This window comes from Rosa rugosa, chromosome 7, assembly GCF_958449725.1.
Source record: "Rosa rugosa chromosome 7, drRosRugo1.1, whole genome shotgun sequence".
Lineage (NCBI taxonomy): Eukaryota > Viridiplantae > Streptophyta > Magnoliopsida > Rosales > Rosaceae > Rosa > Rosa rugosa.
In genome coordinates, this window is record NC_084826.1 from 14,480,596 (window position 1) to 14,498,484 (window position 17,889).

At 37.8% G+C, this 17,889-nt stretch overlaps 2 protein-coding genes and 1 pseudogene across 2 annotated transcripts; 1 reads left to right on the top strand and 2 right to left on the bottom strand.

Annotated features, from left to right (window-relative positions):
* The first annotated feature begins 3,201 nt into the window (after positions 1-3,201).
* Positions 3,202-4,151, top strand: LOC133722890 (UDP-glycosyltransferase 73C5-like; annotated as a pseudogene).
* A 568-nt stretch (positions 4,152-4,719) lies between these two features.
* On the bottom strand, positions 4,720-7,679 carry LOC133722432 (putative pectinesterase 14). The gene is made up of 5 exons (XM_062149326.1): positions 7,195-7,679; positions 6,841-7,012; positions 6,555-6,761; positions 5,693-5,961; positions 4,720-5,269 (listed from the first exon to the last, which is right to left on the bottom strand). Exons 1-5 carry the CDS (start codon positions 7,605-7,607, stop codon positions 5,059-5,061), a joined length of 1,272 nt encoding a protein of 423 aa, XP_062005310.1. The 5' UTR covers positions 7,608-7,679; the 3' UTR covers positions 4,720-5,058.
* Positions 7,680-8,897: 1,218 nt separating this feature from the next.
* On the bottom strand, positions 8,898-17,422 carry LOC133720434 (uncharacterized). Its single transcript, XM_062146725.1, has 21 exons — positions 17,216-17,422; positions 16,171-17,059; positions 15,259-15,330; positions 14,952-15,156; positions 14,732-14,837; positions 13,395-13,643; positions 13,185-13,274; positions 12,771-12,863; positions 12,552-12,633; positions 12,411-12,470; positions 12,280-12,332; positions 12,022-12,188; positions 11,405-11,615; positions 11,227-11,284; positions 11,071-11,127; positions 10,738-10,983; positions 9,957-10,021; positions 9,794-9,850; positions 9,617-9,710; positions 9,289-9,429; positions 8,898-9,199 (listed from the first exon to the last, which is right to left on the bottom strand). Exons 2-21 carry the CDS (start codon positions 17,020-17,022, stop codon positions 9,098-9,100), a joined length of 3,060 nt encoding a protein of 1,019 aa, XP_062002709.1. The 5' UTR covers positions 17,023-17,059; positions 17,216-17,422; the 3' UTR covers positions 8,898-9,097.
* Between the last annotated feature and the right edge of the window lie 467 nt (positions 17,423-17,889).

Below are 17,889 nucleotides of genomic sequence, written 5' to 3' on the forward strand. Positions count from 1 at the left end.
GCCGAACAACTCCCCAACCAAGATTGCCCTCCTTGACTGGGGACTTGGGGGACTTGTACATACATGTACATTTGCAAGCATAATTAGCTCTAATGGGCTACGCTCATTCTACCGCCAAATGTACTAATTCCAACCAAAGGAATGACATGCAGACACACCGCCAGGCGGGCTACAGCCCCAACGTCGGACCACCTCCAGATCGCCGCCAACGCGCCGCCACAAGATGGCATCAGAAGCTTCTGAAACTGGGAACTGAGGCATATCAGTCCCACATCGAAAACAAAGAGAAGATCAACCTCTTCCTCACCTATAAAAGGTCCTCTCCTCTCTCCTCATTAATTACGCATTCAATACTTACCTACTGTTACTTTGTCAACATAAATACATTGACTAACTTAGGCATCGGAGAGTTGAAGACCGCCCAACGCGGTCTCCCTCTGACGCCCTTTGTATTTTACTTGACAGGTAGCGGAGGCTTTGAGAACGTCACAAGTATAGATCCGCCCACCGGATCAGCGTTAACAAAGGTTCAGCTACCGCCGAACTTTTAGACATTAACACAAGAAAAGCATCAAAAACCCAATAAAAACCAAATCGAACGAAAACCCAGATCACATAAATCCCAGAAAAATTCACCAAAGCCAACACCTTTTTCAAAAACAAAGCTTAAACAACCAAAACTAGCACCTGATCTAATTCGAGGAGAAAGGGTTGGTGCCGTCGACCTTTGAGGATAGAGGGAGAGGGCTAGTGCTGGCGACCGTCCAGGAGAGATTGAGAGAGAGAGAGAGAGAGACGACGAGTCACTAAGTGATTGACTTCGAATTCATAGAGAGACCAAGACAAGAGTCACTGAACCAAAGTTAGTCTGTGAAATCAAAATGAAACAAAATAAAAAACTACTGACCTATCAAATCAAAATACAATTGTAATCTACATAACTAAGTTCTAATGGCCCAAACAAGACCTTCAAACTCAAACCCAGATCCGTATAATCCCAAATAAGAGATGAGCTGCTGAAAAGGAGACTTACAAAACCAATAGTCATCGAAGCATAGGTTAGCAGAGTCCATGAAGGATATACAAGAGGCTATCTGTCCTCCCAGATTGACCATGATCAAGAGGAATTGTATAATAACACCCATATTCTCTCCTGGAATCCCACTAGCACTGCAATTCCAAGCATCAAGCTACCAAAGTGAATAAACAATTGTATGAAATTTGCCCAGAAACTTAAGATAACTTAGCAGCCTATTAATGCCACTGACCACTAAGCTCTCAACCTACGTACTCAGCTGACACACAGACTTGCCAATCTGATATCATCAAAGTAAAATTAAAAATTTCACCCAAAGCCCATTATAGAAGCATAACTGTGTCCAGCAATTTGTTCTAAAAGCAACCAAATGATGCAATATAAGTAGAAAACAGCTTGTACAATAAAAGAAAGAAAATCATCTGAGTGTAAACATACCTTTTGAAAGTGGCCCTGTTGATTTGTGTTATCGACAAGATGAGCAGCCTTGCCAAAAGAGGTATGAACACTAATGGCAATCACCACAGCTTCAATCTCTCCTTGTTTTCATGTAGAGCCCAAATACACAATGTCACCAGGGCCTTTGGTCACAGGAAGTGACTCACCGGCAAGTGTAGACTGCAAAGACGAAATGCAAAAAATGAGACTAAAATCCAAATAGCTCCATTCAATCATATAATCTTGCGAAAATGTGATTGTTAAATCACCTGATCAATTTCAGTGGATCACCATCGAGGAGACGAGCATGTGCTGGAATTATATCCCCAAACTTAATGTTGATTATATGATTTATATCAGCAGGAACAAGAACGGAAGCATCCTCCTCAATCCACCTCCCAATCTGATACACGCACAAATTCAGAGAACTCAACCCACCCAAGAACTGGGATATATTATTAACAATTTCATTAGCTTTAACAATTTCAATTTGGGTTTTATCAATTAGGAGATGAATCGGGTTTTAGAATACCTCTTTCGATGGAGTGACTAGAGTGAATAACCCAACAATTTCGAACTGATACAAGACATATAATCATGAATCTTACAAAGTTACAAACTGCAATTGAAGAAGAAATCAACATTAAATGGAAATCAAGTTATCATACCCATTTCTAACTACCCAATCAGTATCATTAGTTCATTACCTTAATTAAAATCAACATCAAGATCAAAACTCAAATGGAAATCGACATCAACATCAAGATCAAATCAGTTAATCAGTAACATTATCTTTGTTAAAAGCTTAAAATTACCATCAAGATCAAAATATCAAATGGAAATCGTCAAATCAAACCCATTTCAACTTTACCCATTCAAAATCTAATTTCCCAACAAGATCAAATGGAAATCAAAGTATCGAACCCAATTTTACAGATTAGAAATTTAGAATTCAGAAACTCAGATGAGAAGCGGAGGAGGAGCGGAGCTCGGAGAGGGAGTGAGAGATAGTGAGATACCTAGAGCCTGGAGGCGGAGCTCGGAGACTGCAGAGGCGGACTGGCGGAGACGGGTTACTGGTTGTAGCCTTGCAGGTTGCTGTGTTCGGTGTTCCATCTTCCTTGTTCAGGTCGGGACTCAGGAGTGCTCCAATTCTCCAACCGAGTTCAGCGGTGGGGCTTGAGTCCTACCCAGTCCGGGCTGAATCCGCCCCTACTCTGTGATTTAGTTCTTGGGAAGTGAAAGACTTATGGTGATGGACAGGTCCCCATCCCCAAATAGAAGAAAAACCTAATCGAAACTAAGAAGAAGAGGGAGAGACAAAGAAGAATCGAGAGAGCGAGAAGACAAAGGAGAGGGTGAGAATCAAGATCTGAGAGAGCTGAGTGAGAAGGAGAGAGGCTAGTTTTTGAAGTTTTCAGTTTCGCGAGTTCTAGGTACAGCTGAGAGAGCTGATCGAGTGAGAATTCGAAGGACAGAAAATGACTTATATCAAAAAGCACAAGTCAAAATATCCTAGAAAATTTTAAAACAAGCTCTACACTCGGACGACATTTAAATGTTGTCTGAATGTCACAACATTTTCTAGTCAACTAGAGCTTGGTTATTTGAGAGGGAAAAGTATTTGATCAAATTTTAGATATCCCTCCAAATTTGAGATAGGAAATCATCATCTATTACAACAACAAATATGTGTTGTTTGAATGCTGGCCATTTTTCCAAATTGAATGGGTATGGTTTTAGCCTATATTCAGACAACATAAACAAAAATTATGTCGTCTGAAAAACTCAGACGACAGAAAACGAAACTTGTGTCGTCTGAAGTGTGTCGTCTGAAGGCCTTTTTGGCATAGTGGAACATGGGTGTGCTGAGGAGTTGGAGAAGGTGTTTGATAAAAAGGTTTGGTGCATTGGACCAGTTTCCTTATGCTACAAGAGCAATTCAGAAAAGTTTTCTAGAGGTAACAAATCCTCAATTGATGAGAGTCAATGCTTGCAATGGCTTGAATCAATGCAACCAAGGTCTGTGATCTATGTTTGTCTTGGTAGCCTTTGTAGATTAGTCCCATCACAACTGATAGAGCTTGGACTAGGCTTAGAAGCCTCAGGAAAACCCTTTATCTGGGTAATCAAAACATATGGGAAGTATGAAGAATTGGAGAAGTGGTTAATGGAGGAGAGGTTTGAGGAAAGGATCAAAGGAAGAGGCCTTTTGATCAAGGGTTGGGCTCCCCAAGTTCTTATTCTCTCAAGTCCAGCAATTGGAGGGTTCTTAACTCATTGTGGTTGGAACTCAAGCATAGAAGGGGCATGTTCTGGTGTGCCAATGATCACATGGCCTCTATTCGCTGAGCAATTCCTTAACGAAAAATTGATCATAGAGGTTTTAAAGATCGGTGTTCGGATTGGTGTGGAGATTCCTGTTAGATGGGGAGATGAAGAGAAAGTTGGAGTGTTGGTGAAGAAAGATGGGGTGAAGAAGGCAATACAAACACTGATGGATGGAGGTGAAGAAGGAGAAAAGAGAAGAAAGAGAGCAACAGAAATTGGAGAGAAGGGGGGAAGAGCCATGGAACAAAGAGGTTCATCGCACTCAAGCATGTCTTCTTTGATTCAAGATGTTAGGCAATTACGTACATGAAGCCACTCGAAACAAATGTCAGAAGCTTTAACTTGAGCATAAAAAAAATCAATGTTCCTGCATGTGAAACTTTGTTGCAGATTCAGCTTGAACATATATGGATACAAGCAAGAGTCGCCCGTAACAGTTTCAATATATTGTACATATTAATTAGTTTCCTCTACTTTAACACAATATCAAGTTCATATCAACAACAGTAGTGCTTTAACACAATATCTTGTTGATATGAACTTCATTTCACTCAACAGTTTGTGGTATATATCATATGAATGACAAGTACTGTGTTTCTTAATCTTTTTATTTTTTCCTCATTATATTTCTGTTGGTCCTGTATATAATAGTCAATTGCAACCACTAGTCAGTAGTGAGTACCCATGTTAAAGATTCTCACGTCCTTAATTCAAAAGTCAAGACAATCTACAAAATTTAAAATCAATTAATAAGGCATTGTGATGAAATCATATAGTTAATTTGAATGTTTGCAGTAGATCACATGCAGCTACCAAATACACATTCATATATTGGGAGTGAACAGACAATAATAAATAAGTTAATACGTACATAATGTGCTAGAGAATAGGAAGATTACAAGATATCCTAGTAGCTAAGAAGCATTTTTCTTTTTCTTTCGGGCAATACATGTACGTTACGAGAATGTCAATCAAATATTAGTATATAACAAGCAGTAGATGACAACATGATCACATGCAGCTACCAAATACACATTCATACATTGAAAGTGAACAGACAACAATATATAAGTTAACACATAATGTGCTAGAGACTAGGGAGATTCCAAGATATCCTCACAATAAAAATGTTATAGTAATCCTAGTAGCTGAGAAGCGTTTTTCCTTTTTCTTTCGGACAATACATGTATGCTACGAGAATGTCAATCAAATATCAGTATGCGACACGCTTGGGAGAGAGAACATTACACATACTAGTAAGTATAAGTAAACTGATAATTGTGCATATGGTAATCTTCATGAAGACTGAAGAGTGGAGCATATAAAAGCCATTCATCCCCATCAATGTAGGAAATATCCAAAAAGGGTGCTGCTTCAGATTCGTTGAGCTGCTTTGAATATGAGACCCTATTTGTATTATTTGCTCCTGGTCCTATGCACTCATACTCCCCATAAAACACTTTCCTGCATTCAAATAGTTATGTAATTCCCTTAGTAAGAGTGTAAAACAAAAAATGAGCAATTGAATTTTGGCGAAATTACAAAAAATGGTCGTTGGAGTTTCTAGTTGGATTCCAATAAGAACCCTGTACTTTTTGGCTGCATCAATTTTGCCCATGTGATTGCTGACATTGTACTTCAAGAACAAACATTAAATGATTTTTGTGAATTTGGTGGACGGAAAGAGAGCATGTCTTGCACATGTTTTGTCCATGTGCTTGCTTCATTTTCACTAGAGATTAAATTCATCAGCAACACATTCTCCTTTGGTCCACCAACCCGACAAAATTAGTTTCTTGTCCTCAAACTGCACCAATCAGACAGCTACAGATGAAAAATTGAAATTGCGACTTTCAGACCATCGCAACGAGGGGAGAAACCACGTACTGATCTCTAGAAGGGTCACTCCAGTCATTCCAACCATCTGAAGCAACAACGTCAGACATGTACGTTTTGGAGAACACCACAGTGGCGTAAGCTCCCCAAGCTCGACCAAGCCACACTCTCCCACTTCCTCCAATACTGCAATTCACAAAGGAATACCCACTTTGCTCCTGCATCGATTGCCTTCCTTGTGCTGTGATGGCTCCACTTATCCTACCTTTCAGTGGAATCCCACCTTTCACTGGATTTGCTATTGAATTAATGGTGCACCCCTGTGTTACAAAATAGTAATATATATCCATGAATTGCTTAAAATAGTGGCATTGAACTAATGGTGTACGTGTAACAAATTACGATCCTCAAAAGTTGAGTTATTAGGGAATGAGTCAACAATGCAAATGAAGTTGGGACGCTCACAAGCAACCTCATCTTGCACCTGAAGCGGTACAGAAAATCACATTATAGGTGCAGCCCCTGTCCTATATGTTGACTATTGAGTTGTGATGAGGCTTAGAGGTTATGAAACTAAACCTCTTGAGTTAGTTGGGTTATTCATAATCTCTATGAGGCCGAGGTCATGCACACCAGGCTCATTGCAATGGTTTATAGCTCACTCTGGCTTTATCACGCTTCCATTGTAACGAAGTCTTGGCCATGTTAGAAAATCACTAGACCAGAAAAGCGTAAGCCATTAATTTGAATCGATCAACAATGTAGATCAAGGTTGACATCATGCATCATCACTGTTATAATAATACAACATAAAATGAAGTATATGTGATCCCCCTCCAAAGAAGCATTTCTTATATATGTAGGAAAAAATAGAAAAAGAGGTGGCAAGTCCTAATTTTAATCCATGTTGTACCTCATATAGTGATCTAGCGCTTCCGAAAATGAAATCTATGGATCCTTGAATGAAACATTCTCTAAAATAATGTCTTCCACGGTCGTCATTGAGAGTGTCTTGCGCCCCATAGAAACCACATCCATAAAATGCTGCTTGATCTCCAGAAACTCGAAGTGCCACTGCCTGTGCTCCAATTCTGCCTTTTGATGGTGGCGGAGCTGTGTTCTTCTCAAAGAAATTTAATTAACTAAATGCAATACAACATCAGAAACATTAAAGTATCAGACATTTAGATTTGCTTTACCTTAAAGCTAATGTTGTAGGCAGTGAAATTGGGAGCAGATATAGAAACTGAAGAGCTTCGGCCAGTACCCCCAGAAGAATTGGCCGAGTCATTCCAAGCTATGGCAGTGTTAAGATAACCCTGACCTTGAAATATCAAATTGGTCTTGCTAACATTAACTGTCACCTTCTCCCTGCCATTATATATGTGATAATGCATTTCGTTAGGAAAGTAAATCCAGAGAATTTTCTCTTACTAGATAATCTAACATGTTATATTATCAAACCGTTAATCCGGACCATTAATTGATCATGTGCAGTCTTGCTTGATTATTAGTAGTCCGGATCTGACAAGAAAGGCTCACATTCATATTACCTGTAAGTACCTGAGTCGATTATGATGAGTGTCCTATTAGTGCTAAGCTCAGGAGCGGCATCTACTGCCTTTTGCACACTACTAAAGTTTGTGCAGCCATTTAAGCCAACAGTCAAAACAAGTGACACATTGAATTCGGATATGAGCCACGAGTTCCATTTTTCCACGTCGCAGTTTATCCTCTGCTGGTGATGATGGTGTCTGGACACAATGCTTCTCACGGTTGACAATAAGGTCTCAACACTTTGTTTGAAAAAAACATCAAACATGGCAAGATCGGAGCCGGTTTGGACAAAGTTGGAGATTACAGAAGTTGAGGAAAGAGAAGAGAAGCTGCGGAGTGCAAAGGTAATGGAAACTAGTGCAATAGCCAACGCAGAGAGCCAAAAGAAGAATGTTGTTTTGGTTCTCATGCTTAAGAGCTCTGGTAAATTAGAGTAGAAAAGGGAGAGAGGACTTGTGGGAATTGGGTCATGTAAAGGGCGTGTGTTATATTTGGCGTGGGAGGTAGGAGTTGTATGGGATTTTATATGCTGTTTGTATGTATGGAGATGATTACATGGTCTGCTTTAGAAGGATAGGAAGGAATGGAGATTGGAAATTGCATACGCTAAGCTAGAGATGGGAAATAAAATCTCTGGGATTTTGTTCATGATGAAAGCATTTGAAAATGGTAGAAGGTGTGTGCATGCAATTTTTGAATGGTTTGGTGGTGATGATAGAGTCTTTACTTGAACTTCAATTTTGATCTTTTGAAATTTTTTAGTGATTCCTAAGATTTGAAGCACTAGGGTACTGAATATGGGGCGGTGGCATGAAACGCTTAGCTTGACTCAATCATAGATCCTCCAGAAGAAAAGGAAACTTCAAATTTATGGCGCCACCCCGGCAGAGCTATGGCACATTAGGTACAATATAAATCATTGTCCCAGCCAATTCATTTTCTTCAATTGATTTATGTCTTGTTTTCCTTCTTTTTTGAGAGGAAAGAGCAAAATCTTTATCCATAATTCTCATGAAACGACGCAAGCAACTCCAACAGCTTTTCTATAAATTATTTTTAAACGACAATCTATATATTAAAAGGAGTGAAATTGACACCCATTTTTTACAAACACACCCCTTCTATTTCCATGCGTATTTCAATGCAAATGTAATTGAAAATAGGATGAGGAAGGATGGGGTTTTGCCTAAAAAAGGGTGTCAATTTTACCCACCCAATGGCCACCATGCACAATCTCGGGAAGCAGCTGTTTATCTCCATGAATGCCTACTATGACAAAGGAATTCCACCTAGGTGAAACTCTTGTTGGAAATCTCAGAAACCAGGAAGTCCCAATGACTGAACATCCAGGAAGTTATAAGAAAGTTTGGAATGTGCTCCATGCATGTAGTGATTTCTCAACGGAATATCAAAACAAATCCAAATCTACCGGACGTGGATGAATTTATACACACTTGATCTCTGGTCTGACCCTATCACGAATTTATTGACACTACTTAACATATAGTACTACCAATTCTATCAACAATTTACATACCAATTTCAATTAAACTCGATACCACCAATTTATACCAATAGCATCTCACTGTCATGAAACTACCTAGCATTATTCCAATAGCCGCTAGCCAGTCAGTCACTTCACCATGATTTGAATCTGAAATTCTAACTCTTGCATGGTACGATATATAAGCCTTAGGCCTTTCAGAAGCTAAAGAATAAATAGATTAAAAAATAAGCCGAAGGTCAATGAATATGTCGATATGAACAACAGAGACAGCTCAAAGGAAGAACAGCAGAGGCTTGACAATTCCAATTCATAAAATTTTACAACCATGAACTGGAAGCAGGGAGCTTGCAAATAATAAACATCAGCAAACATAAAACAAAAACAAAAATCTATCATGCTGTATTTACAAGTCGACATTCAGGAACCTTTTTATGCAACATTGATGTTCCTTTGAAGGTTATCATTTGGTAGCAAGTCCGTCTGTAGTTAATAAGCTGCACGCAAGGGATACACCAAAATATTAGCCAGTCAAAAAGCACAAGTAGAATTATATATACATCGGCTCAACAAAAATCGAGCATACCTGGTCCGGATCTATCTTTGTAAAACCAAATTTTTCTGTCCATATGGATTCTGCTTCTGGGGCAGCCGGCAGCACAAGGTTCTTCACACTCAAGAAAGCTAGCAGCTTCTCAATGCAGGAAAATAATGATTGGAAGTAGCCCTGTGCATTCAAGAAATTAAATTTAAATTGGTATTAAATACTTACTTGCAGCTGATACAACTATATGCAGGACAGTAACACAACAGAACTTGAGGAAAGAGAGAGGAAAGTTGCACGAACGAGGGCAATGGCTTTGGGTATAATTAGTAGATGTATGTACAACGAAAGAAAAAACAATTAATCTCACCTTGCCATGGTTACCACTACTTGTAGCAACTAAAGGAAGCTCAGCAACTTCTTGACCAAAAACACGAATAATAGCAGCTGATACAACAGTTGAGCTGCAAAATCAGCATATTAGTTTTATCAATTATGTGACAAGTAAGCAAAGTCCAAGATCAGAAATCAAACAACTAATTCTTACTTGACCATAAGAATTGCACAGTACATCCCCCCATATTCTTGGCTCCTAACATTCCTTCTGAGAGAAAGAGCAGACAGAGAGTTAGCAAATAATTGATAAAATGTAAATCTACAGGCAGCATCAATTATCTAAAACAGAACATTAAAAAAAATTGAATGATTACCCATAAACCATGGCAGGAATGAGATCACGCCCAGATTCTGCATCGATTATTGGATCAAAGCAATCCTGAAACAAAGATATGGGAGAATGCCATTAAATACTACCATGGTTAGGGTCCCATTAATGACTGTCATAAGTAACTAAATCCTTCCGGTATGCAACTGACGAATTACCAATATTAAATCTAGTGCATAAAAGCATAGTATATTCTACCATTTAGACCTGTTAACTTCTATTTTTCACTCATGCAGAAAAAAAATTAAGAATAAAAAATAAAAAATTCAAGCTTGGCCACCAGCTCACCAAAACTGAAAATAGTAACCGGAATCTAAAGCAAATTTTGGCTGGAAACAGACATTCAAGTTCTTTTCAACATGTGCAACAAAATGGAAGAGGCAATCTGTTTCCCTTATTTTAAAGTGATATGAAATAGGACCTCTATTATATTTTTATCCTCTTTCCTTCTTCCCTACCAACCAAATTTTATGCAATTGTAAAAGTAAAATTTCAGTGGATTACTCACAGAAGAAAAAAAAATTTGAGGGAACAAAAAAACCCACATAAAATGAAGAAACTAGTCTTCTTTAAAAATTAAAAATTTATATAAAAATAAAAACAAAACAAACCAGGAAAAAGTGGAAATGATCATACTAACAAAAAGGTCATTTATTACATAAGCAATGGTATGGTGCAGATGGGGATTATATGAAACGTCTCCAAAAGTAAATATAACTTGCTATAGCCCAGCATCACAACTTTTAAGAAGAGAGGGCAGCACTTACATGGAAGATAGCAACAGCCTTTGAAAGCAATAACCGAGATTCCTGAGAAGCCATTTTGCCACTAATAAGTCTCCATCTGACATCAAAACCATTGACAGTCTCCAAACCATTTTCCTCGTGCTTTCTCTTCATAATATCCAAATGAGAATCTGGGAGCTCCTCAGCTCCCCTCGATAAACACTTTTGCAAAATAGATTGAATTTTATTGCATTCTGTGCAACAAAACCATTTCCCCTTTGGCAATTCCTGTCAAAGAAGTAGCATCAACACTTCCAATCTACAAAGTATACTTTTTAAGGTGCTTTAATTTATTAAGTTATCTGGTGCACCTACCTTCAAGTTTGCCATTTTATGTTTCTTCAAACAGCCAACATGATATTCCTTCTCACACTGGCACAAGTAAAGAAGAATGCCATTTAGTAGTTTGAATAAAAACATAAGTAAATTAGTATAGAAACCCAAATGCGCAAAACTGCCAAAGAAAATTACCTGATCACAAAGTATAATAGTACGTGGACCAAATCCCGATTTGCTAAAATCATACCCCCTGTATACACGAACGAATACATAAACAATATCAATTAAGAGCACAAAGAGAACTATATCGAACCGCCCATACCCCACTGCAAAATGAATACAATTAACAAAATAATTTTCTAATTATTACCTACATAATACACATCCAGTAAGTTCAGCTTCAATGTCTTTGACAATACGGATGCATCTTTGGGTTATCTGTTCTATAGGATCAATTCCTTCAACCCTTCCAGCAGCAACAGCATTTTCATTATGTTCCACAAACTTCTCCCTTTGAAACATATTCTGGCAAAACTTACAGTACCAGTCACCACGAGGGACACCTGATAGAGATGCACAATCTGCATGGGGCAAACAATTCAACAGAAAATTCATACAAGGCAGATGTAGTTGCAGAAATGTCTCAGAAATGGAAATCAATAAGCATTGTCATCATGAATGCCCCCAAAAACTTAAGTTAATCTACAAATACCAGTGAAATGAATTATATATTTTCCCCATTGACACAATATTTCTAGTAGACAACAAAACAAAGCAACAAATTTGATAGCGTCAACATTATAAACTTAAAACATAATCAAAGGGCTGCAAACAAAGCATTTGCCCTTTCCTCCCTTTCTTTCACAGCTTTCACAGGCTCCTATTAACCACCCCTCATAGTGGGTAAAGAGCCAAATAAAGTTTTGGCTCAACCAGAAGAACTAATTCTGAGTCAATTAAAAGCTAAACAAGAATTTAAGATTATACCTCTGTGGAAGGCCCGTGGGCATCCATCACAAAGAACAAGATTCCCACCATCTGCACAAATGATGCACAAGTCATCATTATCTTTGGCTGAATACTTGCGACCCCTTGACAAAGATATGGCCAATTCGTGGAGAGACACGCCATTGGAGGTATATATGTATGCATAGCTGCCAGATATTACAAACACAAACAATAGAATAAAAACGTGTTTAAAAAAAAAGTGCAATGCAGCTGTTAAATTATCATACAGAAACTTACGGTTTCCTGCGTGTAGCCCAACCTGCATGAGCCTCAAACTGCGAGGGGCTCACCTGCAGAATGAAAAAATATAGATATGTCAAATTTTATAAAATAGAATTACCTTAAGTGCAAACAGCAGTCGAAAATACCTCAGTGTTGCAGCAACGGCAAAATATTCCAAAACCCTTTTTATAACCAACTAGCAATTTCTGTACAAAAGATGGGGAGTTATTGAATTGCTATAAGAATATAAGTAGCATATAAGCATCACCGATCTGTTTCACAACAACCTGTCCACGGGCATAATATGCTACTTCGCTTCCATCAGGCAATCCACCTTCCTCAAAAACCAACTTATGCAGGCGCTGATCTCTTCAGAAAAGATGCACCCAAAAAGTAAACAAGAAATTCATGTCACAAATGAGAAGAAAATCCTTCAGCCAAAAATCTGTTTAACCCAAAGTTATCAGAATCAAAACCAATAACAAACAGGAGGGGAAGCAACCTACTTAGTTGTAATCCTCCACTGACTTTTCTTTTGTGAAGAAAAATACATTGAAGCAGCACTTGGGGACCTTGAGATCAGGACTGATTTTGATGACCTATAAACATACAAGCATCTCAAAATCATGAAATGATATACAGAAAGTATCGAGCATATTTGGAAGGTGAAAGAGTGTATAGAAAATAAAATAATATAATAAAAAATTACAGTTAAAAAATATAAATAAATAAAAACCTTACAAGAATGTTTCTTGAATGAATGTATGTTTCTTGAATGAATGATACTTGTGTAAAAAAATAAATGATTTCAAGAATTAGGTGTTCTTCATGCAATTAAACAAAACGCTAGCAGAAAGAATATATTGAAACAAATCAATGATTCTATTTGGATATGGAAGAAAATTAAAAAAGATACCAACTTTGATGTTATCTTCCATCCACTCTTATATTCTGAGCGCATTGGAGAAGCACTTTTTGATGGACTTGAGATCGAAACTGGTGTTGATAACCTGCAGTGAAAGTAGAAGAATATAACTAAAGGCTCCCCAAAAAGCTTTTGAAAAAAATAATTTCACTAAATATTTTATCCTTCGATATTCCATATAACTCCAGCACAAGAATAGACATACTTAGTTGTCTTCCAAAGAGAAGCACTCTTGGGAGACTTTGAAATTGCACTTTTTGGGAGCTTTGAGATTGCCCTCTTTGTGGAATTTAAGATTGCACTTTTGGGGGACTTTGAGATAGCACCTCTTGGGGGCCTTAAGATTGTACTTTTAGGAGTCTTTAAAATTCCATTTCTTGCAGACTTCGGTGTTGCAGTTTTTGGGGACTTTGTATTTTTCGGGGACATTGACAACGAAGCAGGCAGCAAAGCTCTGCAATAAGAAATAGCAAAAGGAATTGAAATATCACTACAATCCGATATACAAATATGAAAAACAGAAACAACTGAGTAACATTTTTTCTACCTTCAATATGGATACATAAAAGCAATTTCATAAAATATATAAAACTAATAGTAATAATAATAGTCTCGCATATGATGCCAGTTTATGAGTCAATTGGTCTATACAGAGCACAAAGGCACAAACAAACCATATTTAGGCTTCCAAAAATTCATTTCACCAGCAACAGAACTTCATTCATCTGGTCAGTTTCATTAAAAACAAAAACAACAGCAGAGAAACTGAATCAACCATAAGGTTAGTGACAGAATCTCAAGAGGAAGCCAACCCCAAAACTGGGCCTTGAATGGCAATACATTGCCAAGTTAAAGAATTAAAAAGAGGTATTTAATGGGAGTCAACATTACTATCAGTTTCTTTATAAATAGCCAACATTTTATAAATTTAAATCTAAAAAGCATAAATTAACACCACTGTAACCCAATTTTGACAAACATTAAAATAATAATAAAAAGTGAAATCAATGGGAACAATTACACAATAGCTTTAATTAACGAAATGAACATAGAAATGTTGATGTGACTTCATCTAAAATCCACCAATTTTATTTCACACTCAGGCGCAAGCCTTGAGACCTTCCCAAGATAGGTAAGTTAGAAAACAGCAAAACATAGCTCAAGTACTAGTCAAAGCCTTTACATTAGCCATTAAAAAAAAATGAAAAGCAATTTTCTTCTTTTATTACCTAATAATTGAAGTTATAATTTATAAATAAACTGAACACATCCATTCCTATTTTTGTATATATATATATATATATATATATATATATATATAAAACTGTTACAATTCAATGCAAGTAGCATTGTGCTTGAGATCCCAACTGTTGCTACCTAGGTATAAACATAAGAAGACAAGATGCAAAATATGGGCTAAAACATGGCAAAACTCATAATCAAAACACAACTCAGTTCAGTTTACCTACAATCAAGTAAACCATAACCCACAAATCTACAGCAAAGGTCGACCTACTTTCCAAATATAAAAGAGCTATATACCTGAGATTTTTACTAGTTTCCTGAGATGGGCTGTCAGGTTTATTTGACTCCATGCAAGAATAGCAAAGTGATCCATCTTCCAGAGCACAATACGGAGGAAAGGAGACTAGAAATAATAGAACAAAATAACAATCAAGAAAGAAGTTGGAAAAAAATGCTCTAATCAATGTGCTTCAAAATATTGCTCAAAAAAGGAACTAAAAAATGGGTCAAAACTCACCGCTACAGTTTTTACAAGTGAAATATTTGTCTATTGGTGAAGAATTGATGAACTTCTGAATTGTTGTCTCCAATGTATGCAGAGAAGCATTCCTGCACACCTTCAGAAGATCAAGCAGGCTCCTTCCATTCTCAAGGCAAATGTACTGTGCTGCTCGTCTGTATGTTTTACAAGCATGAATCTCGAATTGAGATGGTGGAATGACCTGCATTGATTAGCACAGTATGAAGCAAATAAATAAATGCTAACTGAACTCAGAAAACAACTTAGGATGTTAAACAATACTTTAGCAACAAATTTCACTCACTCTGCAGCCATTGCAAGATATACATGAACACAAAATCCCTCCGTCTCTTATTGTGCCCCGCAGACCAAACGCCTGAATGAGTAATAACCAACTTTAGCAGAAGACAAGGTTGAAAATATTGATCTTAACAGATACACCGACAATCAAATTTGAGGACACAACAACAGATGGATATCGACTAATATTCCGCACATATTTATGTAAAGGATAACATCTTTTTAAAATAAAATAAAAACACTTTCAATATTGGGTGAACAAATTGTAGATGACTACTCCATCTACATCCAGAAAGAGGTCCGATGAGGTTCAAACGTAAATGAGTGTCCTATAGAAATTGTACGCGTCAAAATATGATGCATGCGAGTATCTTCTGCTCCGTACTATTCCATCACCAATATTGATTATGATCAGCATAGGATTTATTTATATCATTTATAATATAAAGTGGAAATGCCGATAATAATTATTCCATAATTGTAATATACTCTATAATCATAATACTTTTTTGAGTAACATGCAAGAAGTACTTTATCCACATAAATAATCCCACTTTCTGAGACCATTATATCTACAGACACAAAAAGGCCTACTTGGGTGGGTACGGCAGGGCAAATAAAGGGTGTTCAATTTGAAATCTAGTTGGGCGGTTGTTTACCTCCATCATTCATTCTTTCTTACTTTCTAGTTCAGCCAAATATCTGTTCATACCAGGTAGATTTCTTCAAAGTATGTTACATGGGACCAATACAGACATAATACCACAGATAAGTGAAAGAAATTACTTCAATCCCAATATTCTGTGAGGTTAACGAGAAAAAAGACATTTCATACAATGACTGAAGATAATATTATACGCATGCAATGCATCATGAAACTAGAAGGTTCTTTATATATAAAAAAATCAAAAGTTACCTTCTTGCTACCCATGTAAATCACTGTTACCCCATCAACCAAGCCTGTATCAAACAGCTCCTTGACAGTAGTAGGCTTCCTGTCAAGCACAACCTTTTTCGACATTTTCAATTCCAGCTTACTATTTGACAGCAGTGTACTGACTTCAACTAGTTTCTCCTCCTCTACATCAGAAATCGCTTCAACTGGCACAATCTCTAACCCTGTCACGGCCTCTGATCCTAGCACAGCCACTGATCCATTTTCCACCGGAGGCTCGACACTAGGTCTCAATGTGGATCGCGTGAAGCGCTTCCTCCTCGATGACCTTGGTTGTGAATCCTTTCCCCTCTTTCTACTATTAGCAGCTCTGCCGTTCAAGGCAGCAGAGCGCTTTCTACTCATATCGAAACTACAATTGCCCTCTTCTCTAACTACAACTTCAACCAACTCCCCATGGATATCGTGATCCCCAACGAAAGGCATCCATATCTCACTCCCCTTCCCACCCCTACTCCTAGGTATCACCAAACCGCTACTCCCTTCATCCCTAACTACAACTTCAGTCAGCTGATCACTCTCAAACCCCGGAGCAGAAATGCTTCCATCATTTCTGACCTCATCCAATCTCTTACTCCCGGCGGCGGCGGTGGCGGCTTTCGCATCCTCCGACAAACCACTCCGGCCATTGATCCCGGGCTTCCTGGCCCGCGTATACACAATCAAACCATCAACAATAGCGCCTTTGAATCTCTTGGAGTTCAGTCTCTCATAAACTCGAAGCGTAGGGCTCGCCTCCTCGGCGCGAGTCCCAACCACAGAATCGGCGAGTTGAGACTGGCCCTCCAATACAGAAGCCAAATCTCGCTTCATGCCGATCCAACCAACACAGAAAATCTCCCCCCTAAATCTGATCGAAACAAACCGAACAAAAAAAAAAAAAAAAAAAAATCAAACACAATCCCCAACCATTCAAATTCAAAATCGAAATTACTAAACCCTAGAAATCTAGGTTTCTAGGGTTTAGAAACGAAATTGGGGAAGAGAGAGAGAGAGAGAGAGTTACCGGATGTATCAGATGAGGGCCATGCGTTGGAATTGTGACGGTTAGAAAGTGAGAGGTGAGATCGGGTTAGGGTTTTTGAAGTGAGTCTGGTTTTTTTGGTGTTTGGCTTTTTATTTTGGGGGGCGTGGATTTTAATAGAGAGAGAGAGAGAGAGAGAGAGATAGAAGAAGCAGAGCGGGCCACGATATCTCGCTGTTATTGGAAGGTGAACTCACCCCCAACTGTGAAGAGAGAGACAGAGAGTGTGAAGGGATCAGCGATGGCCTAGTAGGAAAAGTGCAATGGCAGGATTCGTAATTAAAACCTTAACTAGTAGGTAAAATGACCTCAAATCGCTGTAAATCAGTAATTTTTTCAAATTTCCCTGTGTTTTTTTACCGAATTTTTTTTTTTTTTTTTTAATTCCCAGAATTTTTTTTGCTTATTGGAAAAGAACAATAAAATTTAATATTGCATTTTTTTCTTTTTTTAGGAAATAGCATTTGCTCGTAGATTTAAGAGTTTTTTTTTTTTTTTTTTATCAAATAAACACCGCATATACAACAATTAGTCTATTGTAAGTCGAACTCATGACATCTTACTTAAGTACTTATAAAGGGGAGATTTATACTACTAGACCAAATGGTACTTAGCTCGTGGATTTAAGATTTTGAGTTTGATTCCCTTTATTCAAT

What these genes read in the sequence shown, in the direction of transcription:
- LOC133722432 (XM_062149326.1), bottom strand. Translation starts at nt 7,607, where the DNA reads ATGAGAACCAAAACAACATTCTTCTTTTGGCTCTCTGCGTTGGCTATT. An exon ending in ATCGACTCAGGTACTTACAG is followed by an intron (nt 7,013 to 7,194) that starts GTAATATGAATG and finishes ATATAATGGCAG; the next exon opens with GGAGAAGGTGACAGTTAATG. An exon ending in CCTACAACATTAGCTTTAAG is followed by an intron (nt 6,762 to 6,840) that starts GTAAAGCAAATC and finishes TTCTTTGAGAAG; the next exon opens with AACACAGCTCCGCCACCATC.
- LOC133720434 (XM_062146725.1), bottom strand. Translation starts at nt 17,022, where the DNA reads ATGAAGCGAGATTTGGCTTCTGTATTGGAGGGCCAGTCTCAACTCGCC. An exon ending in ATAAAATGGCAAACTTGAAG is followed by an intron (nt 10,984 to 11,070) that starts GTAGGTGCACCA and finishes CTTCTTTGACAG; the next exon opens with GAATTGCCAAAGGGGAAATG. An exon ending in CAAAGATAGATCCGGACCAG is followed by an intron (nt 9,200 to 9,288) that starts GTATGCTCGATT and finishes CCTTGCGTGCAG; the next exon opens with CTTATTAACTACAGACGGAC.